General features: G+C 47.4%; 1 protein-coding gene across 1 annotated transcript; it reads left to right on the plus strand.

The window, feature by feature from the left end:
• Positions 1 to 2,691: 2,691 nt before the first annotated feature.
• Positions 2,692 to 8,406, plus strand: LOC142585225 (endothelin-converting enzyme 2-like). The gene is made up of 2 exons (XM_075695814.1): positions 2,692 to 2,756; positions 5,333 to 8,406. Exon 2 carries the CDS (start codon positions 5,396 to 5,398, stop codon positions 7,370 to 7,372), a length of 1,977 nt encoding a protein of 658 aa, XP_075551929.1. The 5' UTR covers positions 2,692 to 2,756; positions 5,333 to 5,395; the 3' UTR covers positions 7,373 to 8,406.
• Positions 8,407 to 21,455: the final 13,049 nt, after the last annotated feature.

Consider the following 21,455-nt stretch of genomic DNA (forward strand, 5'->3'; position numbering starts at 1 on the left):
GTTCATGCTGCCGTTCTAGACACGGACTCTCTTATAACGGCATCCAAGGGCAGTTCCGCAGCTCTCTTCTTGTGCACGTGGTGGAGGTGAAAGTGTGTCAGCCTCCTCTGCGTCGTTCGATTGCGAAAAAAAAATGTTTTTACTCGCCTCAGAGCACTGAAACATAGCTCTCCTGAAGCAGCTGACGCAGGCACCGAAAACACCAGTTGGAGCTGCCGGACAACCTGGTCCATCGTCTTACGCATATCTGCAGGCTTCCTCTGCAAAATGCGTAAAATGCGTTCACTTGCTGCCGGGCCCTCATCACGCAGGAGCGCTGGGAGAAGCACGAGTTGCGCTGAAAGCCTGCTGATGTCAAAAATCTGGCATTTTTTTGCAATAGTTGTGGTCAGTTTTGTTGGATCTTAAGAGGTAGTTTGGAAATACACAGTGTCTGGTGATTGACTGGCTTGTGTATTATCTTGTAGGGAAGCGCGGTGGTATGAAGGAAATGTTTCTTATCCATTGATGTGTTGTTGTTCCATCTCCGTGTGTGAGTCATTATTCCGCCAATTTCTTTTGTGCATCTGTTTGCGTAGCCGTGATTTAATGAGAAGAGTTTAGTAACTGGCATATTGAGTGACGTGCCTTAATTTATGAATTCTGAGCCGGCCATCGTGCCACCGTTGCACGTCCAGTTTATCATCGTCCTTCTGGAAAGCATTGGACCACACAACCACCAGTTTGAAAATTTAACTATAGATCTTATCAAAATTTGATTTCGGCGTAAACGGCCGGCAAGTGGGGGGAGGGGGCGACTGCCACCCTTTGCCCCTCCTGTTCCGGAATCCCTGGTAATATAATTATGTTTTCTCGCATATTCAAATTACAATCCGACGCTGTAATGTCTGCGAGTTGTGTGTAAGTCGTGCTTTACGATTTTTCGACGTATCTTATCTTGAGATATACAATTAGTTCTGTAATTTCCTTGCGCAACATGGAGGGCCTGGGTATGGGTAGTTCGAAAATCCTTTTTGCCGAAACGGCGTCCGACGCGCGACGCCGACGCCAGATTTTCCGCGACGCGGGGCCCTTGACGCTATCGCGTTAATAGATTCTAGGACAACGCATTTCTATCACGTTCGGTGGTTTAATGCAAAGCATGGGTAATATAACGACGGGATAATTATCACAGGTACAAATATTGAGTTCAATGGCATCCGCGTAATCACTCTGTTTTAAAGGGAATCGTTCACAGAGGTCCCAGCTTGAGTCCGCATGCGATCGTCATCACTGGGTTGTCTTCGACGTGAGTCCGGACTGGTGCTAGCGCGTACGGTTGCTCCTAGCTCTCGCGAAAAAGCCGACTCGGCGATGTCTAAGTTTCGTCGCTTCCAGAACAATGAGCTCGTTTGTTCAAGGGGACACTGCAACGGCCATGATTACATTCGAGGACTGCTTACGTATTTCTTCGGCGGAAGTAGTATGTTCGTCAATTAGGAAAAAAAAAAAAAGAATGAACTCACAAACTTCGTTCCATATGCTTTGGCGTATTCGAGTGCCCTCTGTACTGGCAATGTCCACAAAAGTGACCCAGCCTGAGTTAACGATTCGTTCACGTAGATAATGAGTAGTCCTTTCGCGTTTTATTCACCATTCGTGGCCACGCTCTGAAACTGTCAATTCATGTCGCGGCGAGCAATAGTGCGGAAAGCTCAAGACGGGGGGATGTCACCACCTGTAATTCGTTTTTGGGTCATTTCTGCCCATCAAACTCTTTATCCCGTGGTACGACTAAAATTCGAGAAACGTAATTACAAATCTCAGTGGGGTCTTAGTATTTTTATTTAGTGCTGAATTAACCGTTTAATATTTCTTTTCGTCATTCGGCATATTTCCTTTTTTTTGAAATCGCAGAGGCCCTCGGACAAGTATGGAAAGCAGCGCGACAAACTCAAAGACGAGCCTGCAAAGGTGAGCCTATAGTTCTTGGCCTATATATATATATATATATATATATATATATATATATATATATATATATACTGACGGTTATTGTTACGCCGGTTTAGACTTACACTTACAAGTGTAAGCGAAAGCGTCAAGCGGCATGATCTGCTACACTTACTGAGGGTGTATCAGAGGGTGACAATAAATTAATCTTGAATGACGTGAGTATCTTTTTGAAAGCTCCACTTGCACCGTTCTTTTCTTTCGGACGGAACGAGAATGATCAGTGGCTTAAAAAACGACAAGCGAACTTCTGCGTTAATTTGTCTTATTAAAATTTCGCTCCCAGAACGTGTCAGCTGTAGCGTAAATTTGACGTCACGGATTTCGTGATATCTTAGCGTAATTGGGACATTCCTGAAGAACATAGATATGCGTTCAAATGTTGCTAGCTTGACTCTTTGGTCGCATTATAATTGCAATCTTACAGTAGCGCAGTGTCTTTGTCGTTGCGCTGCTGTGCTCGAGGTAGTGGGTACGATATAGGACACGGCGGTCGCATTCCGATGGGGGTGGAATAAAATGAGTAAAAAAAAAAAAACTGTAGTACTGTGTACTACTGGATGCACATTAAGAAACCGCAGGTGGCTAAAATTAATCTGGAGTCCCCCGATACGCCCTACGTCATAATCAGATCGTGGTTATGACACGTGAAATACCAGAGTTTAATTAAATTCTTGGAATTGCGATCTCTACAGCCGGCTTCCCGTTCCACGTCACCAGCCGCCAACCAATCACCTGGGCAACTATCGTCTTTTGGAGGACAGGTGAGAGGCAGTCGGTGCATTCTAGCGGTTGGTTCGCCGAGGTTCGGTATCCCTCCTGGAGTACCGGCGGGATCGCGCGAAAACCCGTATATTATATACAGGTTGTCCCACATAACTTGAGCCAAAGTTTAGAAAGGAAAGGCACTCCGGACGCGAGTTGAATCGAATGCGTAATGTTGGAACTGGCCTCAGGCAATTTTTTATTTACCCCTGAACGGAATAGCTGCGTTTAATTAATCAACTTTTTTAAGTATTGGCTGCCGACCCCAAGTGTTATGCGCAAAGTTGTATAGCGCCTTGAGAATCCTCTCAATAAATTGTTTCCAACGCGATATATCTCGCGTGGTCCTTCTTTTTTTCCGCGTTCCAAAAAATGCCCGCGAAAGATGAAAAAAAAAAAACCACGTTACGGGGCGCTTGCGCACTGTTATTGCGCTTCTCTCAAGCGTGCGATGGATGAACAAGGTCGGCTGGACGTCACTGGCCCGCGACAGGGCGTTACGCCAGGTGTAGGTATCTGGGCATGCGGCTCTTATCGCATGATGGTGCAAATACATGCTTCTTGCTGAGCGTTGCCGAAGCGCTAAAGCGTCTAAGGAGACGAAAGAGAACGAGCACAAAGCTTTATTTTTTGATGCTTGAAGTGGGCTAGAGCTGGCAGCCTGCCGACGGAGTGTAATGGGGTTGGGTGGGGAGGCGGCGTTAGGACCGGAATAATTTTTCCATTGACCTTCAATCCAAAAAGCGCCCTTTGCTTATAATGCGTGTTCGAAGAGGTCGCCATTTGCTGCAATGCACATTTGGCATCTCATAGGCACATTTTCCGAGGCGTTCTCGATCATGGTACAAATGAAGAACGTAAGGTAAGAGCGAACCTCTGAAGATTCGCGAGAACTGCCGTATGCGCTTTTTTGCTGACGCTGGAATCTTCACAGTTATCACTGTTTCGCAGAAGCTTACGTGGAGGCCTTTATAAACTTCGAGAGGTTTCGCCACTTGCTACCGCAACGTGTCCAGCTCTATCGAAGCTGCAGCAAAGTTACAATACATGTATTGTAACTTTGGTAATTAATTACGGGCTTCACAGTTTTGTTTGCAACCGTCTTTAAGGCTCTCCCTATTATGTTTAAACAGTCATTTCGATTACAGCAAAGTCTCGCCTTCATCATTATCTGCCTGTGGCGGTCATTCAAAAATTCAAAAACGGTGAACCCCGACAGCAACGAACGTGACCGGGCAAGACAGGTTTTGACTGGGAGTGCTCATCTACCTGTGCGGGCCTGTTGTGAACCTTCACTAGGCAAATTTTCGAATTGAGTTTTCGTTTGCAGCTAATAGCAATTGATAGTGTTGTTTTTTTCAACAGCTGACAACGCCTGAAGTTTATAAGTGTTTTATTGAGATAAATGCATTGCCACTAGTAATATGGATAGATATGCTTTGCAGAGTCCTATATCGCAGTCCTGGACCGAATCACTTTGAATTGGGTTCATGACTGAAAAACGGGCTGAGACCCTCATTACTATGTAATGAGACCCTCATTACATTGCTTGTTTTTTCTTCCTATTTCTACATTTCGATGCTTCGAAGCTTTCATTGCGTTAAATGAGCTGTTCGGTCTGCGCCACCTAGACTGTTCACAACACCTTGCTAATAACATTAGAAAATTGTCATGAAGTATTGAATATATTTTTATCTGCTGAAAAAAAAAGAAGTGAGAACAGGAAATCTGTTTTTTGTCCTTTTTTATTTCCGGCCTTAACATATTTAGGCGCCACACTTTCGCAAACGCCACGAATATTCTGGAGACAACGTGAGTTCAGTGAATTCTAACTGAAAAGTTGGTGAAAGTGGCATAATCTTTGACGCCCAAAGGTGATGTGCTTAATTTTTGTTTGTTATCAATGCTCTTCACTACAGTTTACCGATCGCAACCTGGGCGCTATACATTACGGCATCCGACAACATGTTTCCAAAGCAAAATAACTTGTTTTTGGGCAAGCTGGTGCTTAGCCGTATACTAGGCCTATTGTTCCTGGCGCACTGTAGAAGAATATGTAGCTGGGGAACAGGAAAAAAGTACAAGAGGGAGATAGAGAAGCGCCAATTACCAACTGCTTATCAGCAGGCAGATACGAAAACAAAGAAGGGTTTCACTTACGCACAGTGCAGAGAATACATAACGCAGAAATGGAGCATCACGAAATTTTCCTCACATTTCCGAAGAGAACATCGTAAAAAATGAATCACTAACGCAAGCTGGCCCTTTATTTCTCGTAAGGAACGTTTCCAATAGTTCACTCGCAGTTTGGTCTCTGCTCTTCCTTACAATCTTAGCTTGTTTAAAATCAATGCTTTCACAGTGGCGGTATATCAATCCTGCACTAAACTTCATCGCATGGGAGCTCTGTCCTCCGTAACGCTTCTGATCCTCCTCGGAACACTAATCAATCACTTTAGCTTGACCTTACATTTGTCTTTCCTATATCTTTAGGCAGTTATGTTTTATTATTAATCTACGTCTGATGTGTTCTTTTACTTGAAAAAGTTGCTCTTCTTTCTTGCTCTTCTCTCAGGGGTCATCATCTACAACAGCTCGTGCTCGAGCGAAGAAAACGACGGTGTTATTCATCGCAATAATGGCGCTTTGCTGTTTCGTGCTGCTTACCAGCGTGACGATGCTCACTAGGTGGTTCCTTACTCCCACGATGGGCACGTGCACAACGCAGGGATGCATAGAGCACGCAAAGGCGCTCAGGGCCGCCATGAACGAATCGGTCCAGCCGTGCTCCGACTTCTACAGCTTCTCGTGCGGCTCGTGGAAGCCCGTCGGTCGCCACCGTTCCGTCATCGAAACGATTTTTGCCCGCTCTTTCGACATCGCGATCCAACAACTGGAGAGCAACGCCAACGATTCAGATCTCCCGATTACGCAGCTGTACTTCCAAAGCTGTGTGGCCGAGCGGTCCGAATATGAGCTGAAGAATGATGTCCACATGTTCCTACAGTTCAAGCGAGATCTCGGCCTCTTCTGGCCCGAGGAATGGCGCGAGAATAGCAGTGTGTCCGTGCCCCCGTTTAAGGTGCTGGTAAATATGACCGTTAACTGGAACATAAACATGATCTTCAACATACGCGCCATGCCAGGATACAAGGGCCGGCCCAGGACACTCTTTATCCAGCGAGGACTGTTGAGTCCCAAGTGGTCACTTGATACGGCCGATGAAACGAACCGGTTGGTCAGAGAACACTGCGAATACTTAGAAGCCCCCGCACCTACGCCGGAGCAGTTGACGCATGTAAGGGATGCGTACCAAGCTGTGGTCAACGCAGCCCTGAGCTTCACGCCAGACCCTAGCGATGAGGCGAAGAAGGTGCTGAAGGACATTAACGAGCGTACGGCGTCAAAGAAAGACAAGTGGCATCTATATGTGAACGATATGTTCTTTCCCGATTTCAACTGGGGCCTCGACGACGTCGTGATGGTCCAGCACCCCAACATACTCAAAAACCTCAACACATTGCTGGACGGAAACACGGACCAATCGCTTCGGTTGGGCATCGCGTGGGCGCTTATCCGCCTGACCCTTTGGACGATCACTGGAAATCCGCGTCTGCGTTACCAGGGCAGTGATATCGAGCTCGCATTGAGAAGAAAGACTGCCTGCCTGGATCACGCCGCCTCCATGTTCGGCCTGGTTATCTCGACCCGTCACCTGCGCGCAACCTTTTTACAACAAGTGCGCAGCTACTTGGATTCCGTCTTCGAAAACGTCAAATCCCAGTACCGAAAAGACTTCGCCGATGCGGCGTGGATCGACGACCAGGTCAAGACCAAGCTGAAAGTCAAGATGTCAGAAAACCTAAACCTCGACTCTCTGCCCGGCAGCGCATTCTTCTCCAAATTTACCACCGGGCCGTTGTACAAGGCTTTTCCGAAAGAGTCAGGCTCGTTTTTCGAGAACTTCATCCACTTAGCCAAGGCATTTCGCAAGAAACTGGCCTCGGACGAGTTCGTCACCACCTTCTCCAAAACGCTGGGCGATGGTCGCGTGGCCACATCGTACAGCTACTACTACAACAGCGTCTACTTTGCCGTCGGGGCACTCGAACCGCCGCTCTTCCACGTCGACGGCACGTTCGCCATCACGTACGGCTCGCTGGGCACGCTGCTGGCCACTTCCATGGCTCGGGCGTTCGACGACCGAGGCATCACGTACGACAAAGGAGAGGAATCCCCGTGGTGGAGCTCGGACCGCGACGCCTACAATGAGCGCTTTAAGTGCGACCTCAAAGCCAAGGCGTCTCGCTCCGGCGACGACGCCGCTCGCGCCAGCTCGCTGTGGTTGCCCGTGCTGGGCTTGAGGGCCTCGTACGCGGCGTACCGTGCGGCCATCAAGGCCGAGGGCTTAGTGGAAGTCTTCCGGCTCAAGGGTCTGGAGAAGTACACTGACGAACAAGTGTTCTTCATAACGTACTGCCACATGACCTGCGCCGAGGGCAGCAACGGCGACGAGTGCAACGTGCCCGTTCGCCAGTCGCGCAAGTTCGCTTACGTCTTCCAGTGCGCTGACGACGCGCCCATGAACCCAAAGGAAAGGTGCCCTTTCATTTAAGCGAACGCGTGCAGCGAACTTCTTTTATTTTCTTATCCCAACTCCTCTTTTTTCTTCTTTCTACTTGACTTCAGGGTGCGGCGTATAAAATTAATGTAGTGCGCGTTTGAGTGCTGAAATCGAATCGACTTTTATTCAACATCGACAGTGACAAATACCCAAGGTACAGGGCTAAAAGCTAGAAGATTCTGTTTGACGGGGGCCTGCCCCCGTAAATCCACATAATTCTTTAAATAATATACGTTCTTAGATAACTGCTTAGTGTCGTGCTTTTCCTGGCACGCGATTGGACACCATGGGTGGTAATTGGTTTCGTGTTTACACGCGACGAGATTTGGATTGCTTTTTTTTCACCTATACTGCACTGCGAACTGAACTGCATAGGGAAGTATTATTATAGGCGACGTGCGACGCGTCTGTCGCGGGTATCGACGTTCAAGGCGCGTCCAGAGCCGTAGCGGGCCCCACTGTCATTAACAAAAGCACGCGCACGAAGCCAAGCTTGTACTGAGTGACTGTCAGCTCGGAACTCAGTCGTGTTACAAGTAAACTTAAAGGAACTTGTAAAAAAAAAAACGACTTAATTCGCCCAGTGAAACGCTTATCCCAGCAACGCAGTCACGTGCTCGCTCAGGAGTACAGTGCTTGTATATGGACGTTACAAAGTTAGCGCCGGATTGTTTTTTTTTTATTTGAGACAATTTTTTGTTCGTTTGCCGGTAAAGACGGCACTATGCATGGTGATTTTGCTGCGTTGTGCTACGTAGCGCATTCTACCTGGTCTCCTTGTAACATATTGCGCTGCTTGTACTGTATTGCATTCATTCGCCATTTTGGTTGTCGCCCTTGTGCTCGGTTAGGCGTGCGCTCACTCTGTGGTCATTGTGTCGCTGGAACTCGACACACGTCTTTTTCACTGAATGCGTTATCAAAACGTTAATTTTATGGGATTGTGAAGTCGTTTTCATTTGGAGCAGCCCTGTTCTGTTCAGACTTGTACTGCGAGTTAAAGGAAAAAAGAAACAGGTAACCGATTATGATTACTTCACTCTTAAAATCTATTTGCAGAGATCGATTGCTGCTCTGCAAAAGTAACTGTGCAATTGCTAAGAAAAGAAATCGACTTTGTGTTACATAACCAACTTTTTATTGCAGCCCTTCCAATGGTGTTGATCTTCACTAAACGGTTGCGGTCCGAGCGTCCCCTATGGGAAAGCGTGGAGATAAATGTACCACTGATTTAAACACTGCGTGAGCAGACGTGACGATACAAAGACAAATGTAGACTGCTACAACTCCATCATGTTCGCCTGTTATATACCCAATGAACATGCCTACAACATCGAGTGATTAGTGACGTTTTAGTGAATGAATTACGTTTATGAAGTGAATTACTTCATAAACGTTGCCGGTCGCTGTCGATGTGCTCAGGAAGAGGCGAAGCACTTCTTTCCTGAAAATAGGTAATGTAATATGTCACCTTTACGTCCTCTGCAGCCCTGCCAACGCTGATAATCTTTACCCGCCGTGGTTGCTCAGTGGCTATGGTGTTGGGCTGCTGAGCACGAGGTCGCGGGGTCGAATCCCGGCCACGGCGGCCGCATTTCGATGGGGGCGAAATGCGAAAACACCGGTGTACTTAATTTAGGTGCACGTTGAAGAACCCCAGGCGGTCGAAATTTCCGGAGTCCTCCACTACGGCGTTGCCTCATAATCGGAAAGTGATTTTGGCACGTAAAACCCCATATTTTTTTGATAATCTTCACTAAATGATTGCTTTAACTAAATTTCATCGGCCATCTCGCCCCGTTCATTTCTTTAGGGGTGTGAAAGCATCAACAGTGACACTAAAAGCGATCGACATGCGTAACATAACCGCAGATGTCATAGAGTAGTTACCTTCAAACTGGGGACTGGTTACAGTAAGTTGTTACTGAAAAGAGTAATTAGAGGTACTGTTACCATGCACAATTAGCATTAAGAAAATGCAAATGGTTACAACAAATAATTACGCGTAATTTGTTACGTACAAATCTGGTTCCGTACCACCGGATTGAGTGTGCCTTGTAAGGCAGGTTTAGCGTTACAATGGAAGTTCATCCCTAGACGTAAGCCTACCATGCCGGATAAGGATGGTGTAAGCTACGGATGGATCTATAGCCTTTCAGCAAAAGCATGCCGACAAGTGCTACTTGCGAGCGTATGCCTTTACAATGTGTGGGGATAAACGAGTCGCACAGTTACACCACAAAGACGGATGCGGAATGCTATCACTCCAAGTTCGCCTCGTACACCCAGTGAGTACTACATTGAGTGATTGGTGACATCTTAGTATTCAGGAGTATTCTAGACACCTCTTTTGAAAATTCGGTGTGCCAGCGGGAAGATTTTTCAGCACAACGCACTCTCTCGAGTGACCTCGACGTCTTTGCCGTAGGTTTCAATTCTAAACAGGGGCTTGTTCATATTGAAGTCAACATAGGCCGACAAAGTAATGGATTTACTTGACTCGTATAACGTCGATGATAAATCTGCGCATAGATATGTTTGTCAAGCGAATGCATACTATAGGCTGATATCGTTGATGAGTATACCTTGCAAGTTCATGGAACACGTCAAGCATTCACATGTGTGTTTTCTTAAATTTAACTTTTTCTGTACTTGTCCACATGGTTTCAGGAAATATTTTTCTTGTGAAACACAGCTTTTATTTACAAACGACTTATTTTATGCTCTTGATAATGGTTTTGTTATCGATTGTATTTTTATAGATTTCGCTAAGGTATTTGATTCAGTCTCACATCAGTTACTCTTTTTTATACTTGGTAGGTTGAACCTCGATACCACTGTCTCAGGTTGGACTAAAGTTCTTTCTAGCAGCCTTCATTATGTTTCGGCTAATGGGAATTATTCTTCCTTCGCTTCAGTAACCTCGGGGGTGCTTCAGGGGTCGGATTTAGGACCACTACTTTTATATACATCGACGATCTTCCTACCCAAGTTTCTTCTTCTACAAAATTGTTTGCTGATGATTGTGTAATATACCGCATAAATTCTAACCCTTGTGACCATACTGCATTACAGACTTATCTCTATAGTATTTCCCGCTGGTGTTCTCATTGGCTAATGAAACTTAGTATTAACAAGTGTAAAAGCATGCACGTCTGCAGACTTCCTTACTCAACCCTGCTGATTACACTCTTAACAACACACCCCTAACGGCCATGACTTCTTACATATATCTCGGCGTCATTATAGCCCAGAATCTATTGTGGACTTTGCATGTAAAATATATTATCAACAACGCTCATCGCATGCTAAGTTCTTAGCGTCGGAACTTGTCACGCACTACTGCTACCATAAAGCTTCACCTTTACAAGACCTTGGTCAAACCCAAGCTTGAGTATGCCTGCTCAATTTGAGATCCTGGCCAGGTAACGCTAACAAACTTTTTAGCGCTCATCGAGAACCACAGCACTAGGTTTATTCTTCCCAACTATGGTCGCTGTTCTAGTGTCTCCTCAACGAAAGTAATTCTTGACCTACCATGAGCTCGCTCTGCGCCGGCAGGGCTCTTGGATTTGTCTCTTCCGTAACACATTTTATTTCAATCATCTACTTAAAGAAGAATTACTCCATCGGTCATCGCACGTATCATCTCGCGTGGATCATTCCCTTAAAGTAGCCATACCCGTTTGTCGCACAATAATGCAGTCAGACACATTTTTACCAAATCACGGCAAACCAGTTCTGCGGAGTCCTGCAATGTGGCGATAGTGTCACAAAAGGGAATAATTGTCATCCGCCCGAATGTAGCACGAAGCTACAAAGGTCTATCCCGGACCAGGATGAATTTTTCCTCAATTGCGAAGCGTTCTGAGAAACCCGTATGTGTTTCCTTTGTAGCTTGGTGCTACATTCAGGTGGATGACAATTTTTCCCTTTCAAGACCATTTATACTAATAACCTCGGAAAGTTGGAACCACCTCCGTGCCTCAATCACTGCCATCTCTAACTCCAAGAATTTCAAGACCGCCAACAGCATTTTCATTCGTTCTTGCCCCTCCCCTCTGTAACGCCTTCGGGCTGCTGAAAGTAGAAAAATAAATAATAAATTGTTTTATTTACCATTACAGAAAGGACCCGCTCAAGTAGGGCAGTTCCCGAGGCTCCCAGAGTCGGAAGCACATAAGCTGAAGCACCAGCTTCTTGTTACACGCCAAGAGAGTCCGCGTTGAATACTATTAGGTGTGGTCCATGCATCTTATTTAATTGTTCGAGCACTAAGGACTTGGCTCTGTTTTCGGCTCCTCGGAAACAAGCACAGTTCTGCACCCGCGTCGCGAGCAAGGGTGCGAGGAGCAGCTGCACCAAAAAACATGGAAAGCAGTTTGTAAAGTGCTGCACTATTGCGGTGTATGAAATACCTTTGACCTGCGGGAAAACCTATGTGGGCCAAACGGGATGTGTGATGCGTGCATGACCGTGCAGCTGAACATGTGCGGTCGCTGAAAGAACGAGGTGCGCATCTTTCGCAACATTGTGCAACTTGCACTGCGTGTGACCGAGCGGCAGAACATTCGCCACGGAAACAATGCCTGTACTGCAAGAAGTGTGAGCCACGGTTCTGAGAGATAAAGATTCTTGGCAGAAGCAGGGAAACAAAGGCACGTGAGGTTTTGGAAGCATTCCATATAAAGAAGAGAGGAAAAAACTGTGTTAGTGATACTTCCGCGACCCTCTTCAAAAGCGAAATGGCCTATCTAGAGCGGTTTGGCAAATGATGCATTATTGTCATTGTGCGCATGTCTGTGATTTTCCTTATATTTGCTGATTTTTCGGTGAATAAAGATAGATGAAGTTGGCGCTTGTCCTGCGTCGTTATTCCTCTCGTGATAGTCTTAGTTGGCGCTGTTCGATTGACCCAAACGGTAAATTCTGTTTGCCCCCGAAGCTTACACGGAGCAAAACATCATTGCTACACAGGATTCGGCTCGGCGTTGCTTTCACCCGTCGCTACGCACACCTCATCGGCCAATCGAACAGCCCTGATTGTGTACACTGCCAGATGCCCGAAACACTGCAACACGTACTGTGCGACTGCCCAGCATATATGCTGGAGCGAAGGACGTTAGACAGTTTCCTAGCCAGTGTTGGCAGGCAACTACTGTCGGAGGAAGCTATCCTCGGCCCATGGCCTGACACTGCAATTTCAATGCGTGCAACAAAAGTATTGTTGGAGTTTCTGCAGGACACCAAGCTCGACGAGCGGCTCTAGCGAGGCAACTGTCTCATGTACATAAGCACTCACCACTTCTCCTATCATCATCATCCATTCCAATACTTTCACTCCCCTTCCCTCTTCCCCAGTGCAGAGTAGCAGACTAGAGCGCACTAGCTCAGGTCGACCTCTCTGTCTTTCCTATCAATAAATTCTATTCATACATTCCTTCCTAATTTGTTATGGATATTTCTAAATTACGTGTTTGTCGCCATTTATTGTCCCATGATATGGACAAATGGTTAAATTCTGACATTTGGATTTTCGATTTTTAGAATCTTGGAAAAGAGAAAGCTTTCTAAACCTATAGCCGCAGTGACAAGCTGAAATAGGCATAACGCACATATAGCTGGTTCATCAAGAGACACCCGTGCAAGCGTGTCTGCCATTTCATTTAAGAATATGCCACGATGACCTGGAACCCATACCAACCACGCCACGCTTAAGTTTGAGGGGATTAATGATTTAAATGTATCGGCTACAGTAGTGTCTGAAGATGAGGTGAGTGATGACATCACTTTCTTTGCAAATATGCACATGCCGCAGCTGAAACACACGTAAGGTAGCTTTTGGGTGTTTTATACACCTTTTATACCAACTTCTTGTGGACTCTGCCAAGCTCAAAATTTTCAACATACCTGACAGGTCGTTGTGCCATGAAGATTATTTATGTGACGGCTGTAGATGGTTGTTAATAATGTTCTTATGTCTACGTATGTATGAATTCATATATCTACGTTTCAGTAGTAGGATGGCATATTTACTTCCTAGTACTCCAATATATTTGTGTGCGCAAAGTGGAGTGTTGAAACCCTATATGGTTTCCTACTTGGAGTGAAATTTAAAAAAGATCGATCCAGTTAATTGGAACCCAATAAATGAAATTTGCAGATTTACACACGTGAATTATCGCTCTTGTGCCTAAACTGTGAAACAAAATGTGCTATTTTATTGTATACCTACCAGATTGCTAACACGCCTGTTCAACTAGTCTCGTATTTTAAATATTTTCGTGCCACCCTCTCTAACGATTTGTCGTGACGCGCACATGTTAATGACACTGCCTCGTCAGCTAACCGGTGCTTAGGCTACCTAAAGCGCCACTTGTGTCACGAACCCGCCTTATGGATGGGTTCTGGGGTTTTACGTGCCAAAACCACGATTTCGATTATGAGGCACGCCGTATAGTGGCGGACTAGGGAATAATTTTGACCACCCGGGGATATTAACGTGCCCACAATGCGCGGGACATGGGCGTTCTTGCATTTCGCCCCCACCTAAATGCGGCAACTGCGGCCGGGATTTGATCCCGCGACCTCTTGCTTAGCAGTGCTACACCGTTCGGTCTCGAAAATCACTATTCGCGCGCCACTACCTAACATAGATAAACATTGAAAGGCAAGTTGTCGTGAAGCTTATGTATTTGTTGACGCAGCACGGGGGCCTCGATTACTGACTCATTTCAGTTGTTTAATTGCAACATCCTTCAGTATGCAGCATTTCACACTTATATTTTAAATTTTGAGACAGCCCACCTCAAATAGAAGAAAAGTGTGGCAGGCGCGCACATCTGGAGCTTGTGGGCGAATGCATGCTGGTTACCAGATGACAGACGTATTTGCGGTGCCCATAGTTTCCCGCCTGATAAGCAAGTGAAGTTTTTTCACCTTTTGTGACTGATTAATGCCACTCCTGAAAAGGAGAACTTGTTGCATTTTACATCACCAGCCTTCTTTTTTTTTTCTGATGTTTGCCAATCCTTTCTTCAGATGTCATACGAGTCAGTGCGGTGGCATGCAAGGCGCTTCCCAGTCATTCCGTGCTCCGCATGCTTCATCCCGCCAGGACATGTATAGTGGGATCTCTATGTGGGAACTCTACGGGCATTGGATAAAACAGGCGAAATCACAAAACCGAATTCTGCAGGAATGCAATGCGACTACGAATGAAACGCAAGGACATATTTTTGGGGACGTGAAAAGTTCGTCAGTATACCCTTCCAATCTTAAAGCGAGCGTGAAACTTGAGCGTCTTAGCCGATGGTGTGTGCTATCTGAAACAGCACTGCGCGGCCGCTTGGGAGTACGCGTATGTGCTGACGCCTCCGTGTAGGTGACATGTCTCTGTAGAAGGTGGTCTGGCGCGCCAGCACGGTGGTTCACGCGCTTGGACATTTGCACGTGCGCAGACAACCGTCACCTGATCCACCTCGGCAATGCGGGTGTTGGGGAATGTAATGAAGAGCTGTCCTTGTTCCGCTTATATGAGAAAAGAAGCGGTCTTCTTTGCGCCGTCACGCACTTTAAGCGCACACGTAACATCCACGTAGGACATTAGAGGTAGGCTTCTCTACGCAGCTCAGTCGTCTAGTGGCTGAGCTCGCCGCGCTCTAAAGCGTTCAATTGAAGACAAGCAATAATCATAAACACCCGCCGTGGTTGCTCAGTGGCTATGGTGTTAGGCTACTGAGCACGAGGTCGCGGGATCGAATCCCGGCCACGGCGGCCACATTTCGATGGGGGCGAAATGCGAAAACACCCGTGTACCTAGATTTAGGTGCACGGTAAAGAACCCCAGGTGGTCGAAATTTCCGGAGTCCTCCACTACGGCGTGCCTCATAATCAGAAAGTGGTTTTGGCACGTAAAACCCCATAATTTAATTTTTAATAATCATAAACCTTAGGTGGGTGTCGCGTACTACTTGGAGCCAAGTGCGTTCTCGGTCTACCATGTAGAAAAAAAAAAAAAAAAAACGACCCCACCCCTATACCCCCTGCTAGACTGGAATTGATACTAGGCCCGAAGCAGCAAAGTGGCTGCTGTTTCATACGTTTAATCGTCCAAAAACGATCCGTGTCGTTGACTTGCGCGTGCGTACCGCGGGAAAGTAAAACGCAAAAATAAAATGAAACGCACAACGCAGACTTGCTCCGCATTCACCGAATACATTAGTTATCTCGTGTAATGGATTAAGCGGTCAGCTGAAAATGTACGTACACCGCTCAATTGTACTCCGCCGATTCGAGTACGATCGCATTTCTTTAACGTAATGAGCGCGACGTCCTTCAGAGCAAAGTGCGCTTAGTTTCTTTCCAAAATCGTCGGCGAGTCAGTGCGTACCCGAGCCTACGTACGTACGCCGCTTTGCATGTTTCCTTGTGTCTCGTTGCTTTAGTTTGTTCATAACCCACCAAGAACAAAAGGCTCGCGTGAGCTGACAACATTGGTGTGTTCTGGTGGGGATTTAGTTGCTTCGGTTTCTTTCTATCCTAGCATTTGGCCAATGCTGCCAACTAATTAAAGGCGATTGCGGCCCTAATCGGAAATATAGTTCAGATTAAGTGACGCAACGCAATTTCACGGACGCACAACTACAGGCTCTGGGTACGGTAAACTAGAGATTACACATGATGACAATACCTACTCCAGGAAAGCACTGCCGCAAGGATGGCAGCCTGGTGACGGTTACATTACGAGCACAGAGTTTCCTACAAAAATTTTCGTGAGGCCAATGCCCCACCAATGTCTGATAGATACCGATAGCAATGTATCTGTTAGGCAGGAGACAACCTCTGAGACGATGGCATTGAGATTAAAGTTGGCCACTGCGACGGCGAGTTGATTGTCTGGTTGCACTGCGCACACCTCGCCCCCGTTCAAAGAGGTGTCTTTGAAGAAGTAGAAGAGTGTCATCGCGTCTATGTCGCTTTGCTTCAGCATCTGCGGCTCGACCCAATGAGTCATCTCGTTTACGTCGCCGTGCCGCTGCCTTTGCGGTACGCGGCCGGACTGTTTTATAGCGGGCGTTTATGTTGCAGATCTCGAGCTCGCTCGATCGCTTGTGGTCTTGAGGGTCCTGCTTCCTCCGTGACAATTCCTCGATACAGTGGCCGCAGTCGGTTTGCCTGTCTGTGGGCTTACCTTTACGAATGCCGCGCACCCTCTACGGAGGGCTGCGGTTTCCGCTGCCCGCGATGCGCTGAGACCGAGATCACCTGGTGGTGTTCAAGGGAACCGAGCTTTGCGTCACCGCGACCGACGCGCTGCCGAGGTGTGCGCCTGCGAGCGGCGGCATCGGTGCGAAACTGAGCAATGCGCGGTCGCGTGCCCTCTGTCGCGCATGCACTCCTGTTGCAGCGTATGGCCCCCATGGTGCGAAACGGGGCAACGAGCTAACAAAAGCTGATGCTTCCAAAAAAAAAAAAAAATGGGAAGCCTGCAACACATCCGAAGGCAACTGCGAAAGCACTGCAAAAGTTATGTAGTCTTGCGCTGCTGTGCTGAACGTGGGAAGCGATGAGGATCAGCGTTTAAAAACAGGCGACAACATGTGCTAAGATCCCCGTTTTCAATATAGCTTGTCCTGTAAGCGCGTCATACGAGTTTAAAGCTAAAACAAGAAATTTTTAGTGAACAAGAAACAAGGGAAGTCCAGGCTGGCTGGTAATTGACCGAACAAGTAGCTGTAGCACTAAACACACTAGGAACAAAAAGAAGGGGGGGGGGAGGCTTAGGGCAGGGGAAGGGAGGGTAGACGTACAAACGCGCAATAAGATGTTCACAGGCATCCCCGTGTTTTCCTTTCTTTAAAGCAATATTTTAATTTTGAGGCTGATGAAGTGGTCTTCCGAGTGGTCTCCGGCAGCCTGAAAGTGCGTAGGACAGAAATAGTCCTATGCTAACCTAAACAAATAATATTTTTTTGCTTCAGAAAGCGGTAATGAGACTTGTTTGCAAGAAAATGACGTAAAGCACGCTTGACGATTGCGAAACATGATACAGCGTGGTTCAACCGATGTACGAAATAAACCGCTTGTCACTGAAAAAAAAAAAGTTTTTGATCGGAAAAAGTTTTATATATGCAACACCAAGTTGTGAGCGAAATTAAAAATTTTTGCTCAGCTACAACGCCACTTGGCCGACGCGAAATTTCGTGAATGAGTCTTGCGATCATGCTTCATTTCATAAGCAGCGTATGCTCTCATCTACTCCCTCGGCACGATATCTTATCACTGAGTCACGAGATCTTGTCCCTGCCCGCGAGTGCTGTTACTATATAAAAGATACTCTATAGTAAAAGATGAAGTTCTCGAATTTTCCGTCCTACAAGAGGTGGCGGGTTACTTACACTTATCTCATCTAAAATTTGCCATAAGGCTAACATTTCATTTCAAGTTTCTACTCCAGAGTGTGAAATCCTAGCTATAAAATTGGCTCTCCCGCGATGTTGTCCTTTTACCATAGTTAATGCATATTTTCCATCTGGCGTACAGGACACTAGCACACTGGATAGTGTTATTAACTCTTGTGGACGTGACATTGTAATCTCAGGTGATTTCAATTCTCACCATATCTCATGGGGTTTAAGAACAGATTTATGCGGCACCCGGTTGTGGAACTGGTCGTTGGACAATCGCCTCACGTGTGTAAACCCCGGATCTATTACGTTTGTTAGAGGCCGATCTTACTCTTCACTAGATCTTACATTCTCTGGCCCGAGTCTCTCCGTAACTTCTTGGTCGACTATTGATTGTTCGACAAGCAGTGATCACCTTCCAATAGTATTTGACGTTGCACGTCCGGTAACATTTATAAGCGATCAGGTTCGAACCTTCATAAATTACAACATTTTTAAAAAATGCTTACGAAATGTTCTTTCATCTCTGTCTGATGTGCCTACAGAACAAAAAACCACGATTATCTGTTCCGCTTTGGAAAGTTCTCAAAAAAAGGCTCAATTTGAGATTGGATTGAATAAAAGAAATTCTTACAGTCCTTGGTGGTGTTGCGTTTCGCCTGCGACACGTGGTTTTGCCGGCGCGACTGCGGCGGGGCGGCAGACATTTTGGCCCGATCGTCGTCGCCGCAACGCTCATCGGCAGGTGTTTCCAGGCGCGACTGCGGCGATGCGACCGCAAAGGATCACCCTCGCATTCCAGTCATTGTGCCAGAACCAGGCGATGCGAAAGCAGGGATCATCCTCTCATTACAGTCATTGTGCCCGACCGGCAGCGCTACAATAGGGTGCTACGAGATCGTGCTCGACATGGTGCTACGGCAGCGCTACAACAGGGTGCTACGAGATCGTGCTCGACATGGTGCTACGGCAGCGCTACGACAGGGTGCTACGAGATCGTGCTCGACATGGTGCTACGGCATCGCTACGACAGTGTGCGTCACCATTAGCCCATTGTACATTCACGTGCTCGTCTTTTGAGGGGTTCCTTCTTGCCCTCAACTGCGAGAGTATAAAAACAGCTGCCCCCGGACGCAAAAAGGAGGGCTCCGATTTCTTCTGTTGAGTGAAGTGCTCTCCCGTCTCTCTACTTCGGTCAAACCTGACCGCCAACTCTTTGCGATGTTAAAATAAACAAGTTGTTTCGTTGTTACCAGTCGACTCATGCTTTGCCGGGACCTTCGGATGCTTCCAGTTGTACCCCAGGCCGCCAGGCCAACGCTACCCTTGGGGCTTGCGACCCAGGTACAACCACGGGCGTCAGCGCCGAGTTCCCAACAGATCGTACCAGCGGTGCGATCCAAACATCTGGTTGGCAGCGGTGAGATCGCCTCCGACTTCAAACAACTGTCTGCCAGCGGTGAGATCGCGACAACGGAGGCCAGCAGCGAAGAGATGCAGTTGACTGTATGCTGAGCAGCTCATCGACGATCCGGGAGCAGTGCAACGAGCCCTGTGTGATGACTGGTTGCCTGCAGCGGAACGACTGCGCTGGACTCTTGGCTGCGAGGTTTGGTGAGTGCGGGACTTTCTTCTTCTGAGCTTTGCCAGGCTTTTTGTTAGTGTCAGAAACAGAGCTGGTAATTGTGGTTGTCGTTGCTGCCGGGTTAGTTTGCGGCAAGACAATAGTAAGCAGTAGAGAAAGCAGCATTCAGAGCAGCCATGGATTTGAAGTCGTTGCGCAAACCGAAATTGTTGGAGCTTGCAAGAGAGTTGGGTCTGGATGTCTCGGACAAACTCAGAAAACCAGAACTGCTAAAGGCTATTCTTGAGTTAGAAGCTGAGGATGACGAGCTGTCGGAATGCCTTGAGACTATTGAGGAGAGGGAGACTGCAAAAAGACAGGAGAGCGAACTTAAAGAACAAAAAGAGCGAGAGCAACAAGAGAAAAAAGAAGAGCGCGACCGTCAACACGCGTTGGAAATGAAGCGTCTCGAGATTGAGATGGAACGCGCTCGTAATGGAAGTCAGGCACACGGTGCAGGAGAACGAGTATTGTTCAAAATGACTGACCTGATGCGGCCGTTTAAGCTTGGAGAGGACATTGGTTTGTTCCTGGTTAACTTTGAGCGAACGTGCGAGAAGCAGGGGTTCTCTCGGGAAACGTGGCCACAGCGCTTGCTCACTTTGTTACCCGGCGAGGCGGCCGACGTAGTCGCTCGCTTGGATAGAGAGGAGGCAGAGGATTTCGACAAAGTAAAATCGAGTCTGCTAAAAAAGTACCGGCTGTCTGCGGAGGCGTTCCGTCGGAAGTTTCGGGAAAATGAGAAAGGCAGAAGTGAGTCATATACAGAGTTTGCGTATAGGCTTATGTCGAACATGCAGGAGTGGCTCAAAGAAGAGAAAGCGTTTGGTGACCACGATAAAGTTCTGCAGTGTTTCGGGCTAGAACAGTTTTATAGTCGGTTACCGGAGAACGTGCGATACTGGGTCTTGGATAGGCCAGACGTTTGTACGGTGGCTAAAGCCGCTGAGCTAGCCGAGGAGTTTGTGACGCGTCGGGCTCGCGGAGCTAAGGACGGTCAAAAGGGTGAATTTGGCTCGAAGTTTGAGAGGCCGAAGTTCACACCCATGAGAGCAAAGGGGAACACGCGTAGTGCGGATGCGAGTGGAAGCAGTGCGACCGAACCTAAGGAGACGGCAGCAGCCGAAGCCGAACGCAGAAAGCGGTTCGAGATGAGGCAAGCGCGCGTTTGTTATACGTGCCAGAAGCCGGGTCACTTTTCGGCGCAGTGTCCGGAAACAACACCAAAAGTTGTGTTTTTTTCAATAGGCAGCACTGACGAGAACATGAAGCTTCTCGAGCCTTACATGCGAGATCTCCTCGTGAACGGGAAAGAGTGCCGAGTGCTTCGCGATTCCGCAGCTACGATGGATGTAGTTCACCCGTCTTACGTAGAACCCCATATGTTCACGGGCGAGTGCGCATGGATCAAGCAAGCCGTGGAAGCTCATAGCGTGTGTCTGCCGGTAGCAAAAGTGCTTATTGAAGGACCTTTCGGAGCGCTTGAGACGGAGGCGGCAGTGTCATCTATGCTGCCACCCCAGTACCCGTACCTATTTTCAAACAGGTCCGATCACCTCCTGCGCGAGAAGGGGCTTTTGTTTGGTGAAGCTAGTGTTCAGGCCTTAACCAGATCGAAGGTTCGGGAGCTCGCTGCAAAGGCGGTAGTTGCGGGGCCGACGTTATCAAACAACGAAAAAGGGTCAGAGGCGCAGCAAGCTGATATTCCGAGCACGCCCGAACTGAATAAACTTGAGTCTGTAACGTTAAAGGCGCCAGATACTGGAGAGGAAACGCCCGACGCGGGAAAGTTAGAAGAGCTATCTACTGATTTGCTCATCGCGCCTACGTCAGACGGACTTGATAGGTTGCTAAAAGTCAGCCGGACGGCTTTGATAGCCGAGCAAAAAAAGGATGGCAGCCTGGAAAACGTGCGCTGCAATGTCAAAGAAGGTATCGCCAGGAAAACTGCGCGTTTTGTGGAAAGAGGTGGAGTCCTGTACCGGAAGTATCTAGACCGCAGAGGAGTGGAGTTCGATCAGCTGATCGTGCCTCAATGCTA

This window comes from Dermacentor variabilis, chromosome 6 (genome assembly GCF_050947875.1).
Source record: "Dermacentor variabilis isolate Ectoservices chromosome 6, ASM5094787v1, whole genome shotgun sequence".
Taxonomy (NCBI): Eukaryota; Metazoa; Arthropoda; class Arachnida; order Ixodida; family Ixodidae; genus Dermacentor; species Dermacentor variabilis.

Excerpts from the sequence above, each read along its gene's own strand:
- LOC142585225 (XM_075695814.1), top strand. The coding sequence starts at position 5,396 with ATGGCGCTTTGCTGTTTCGTGCTGCTTACCAGCGTGACGATGCTCACT.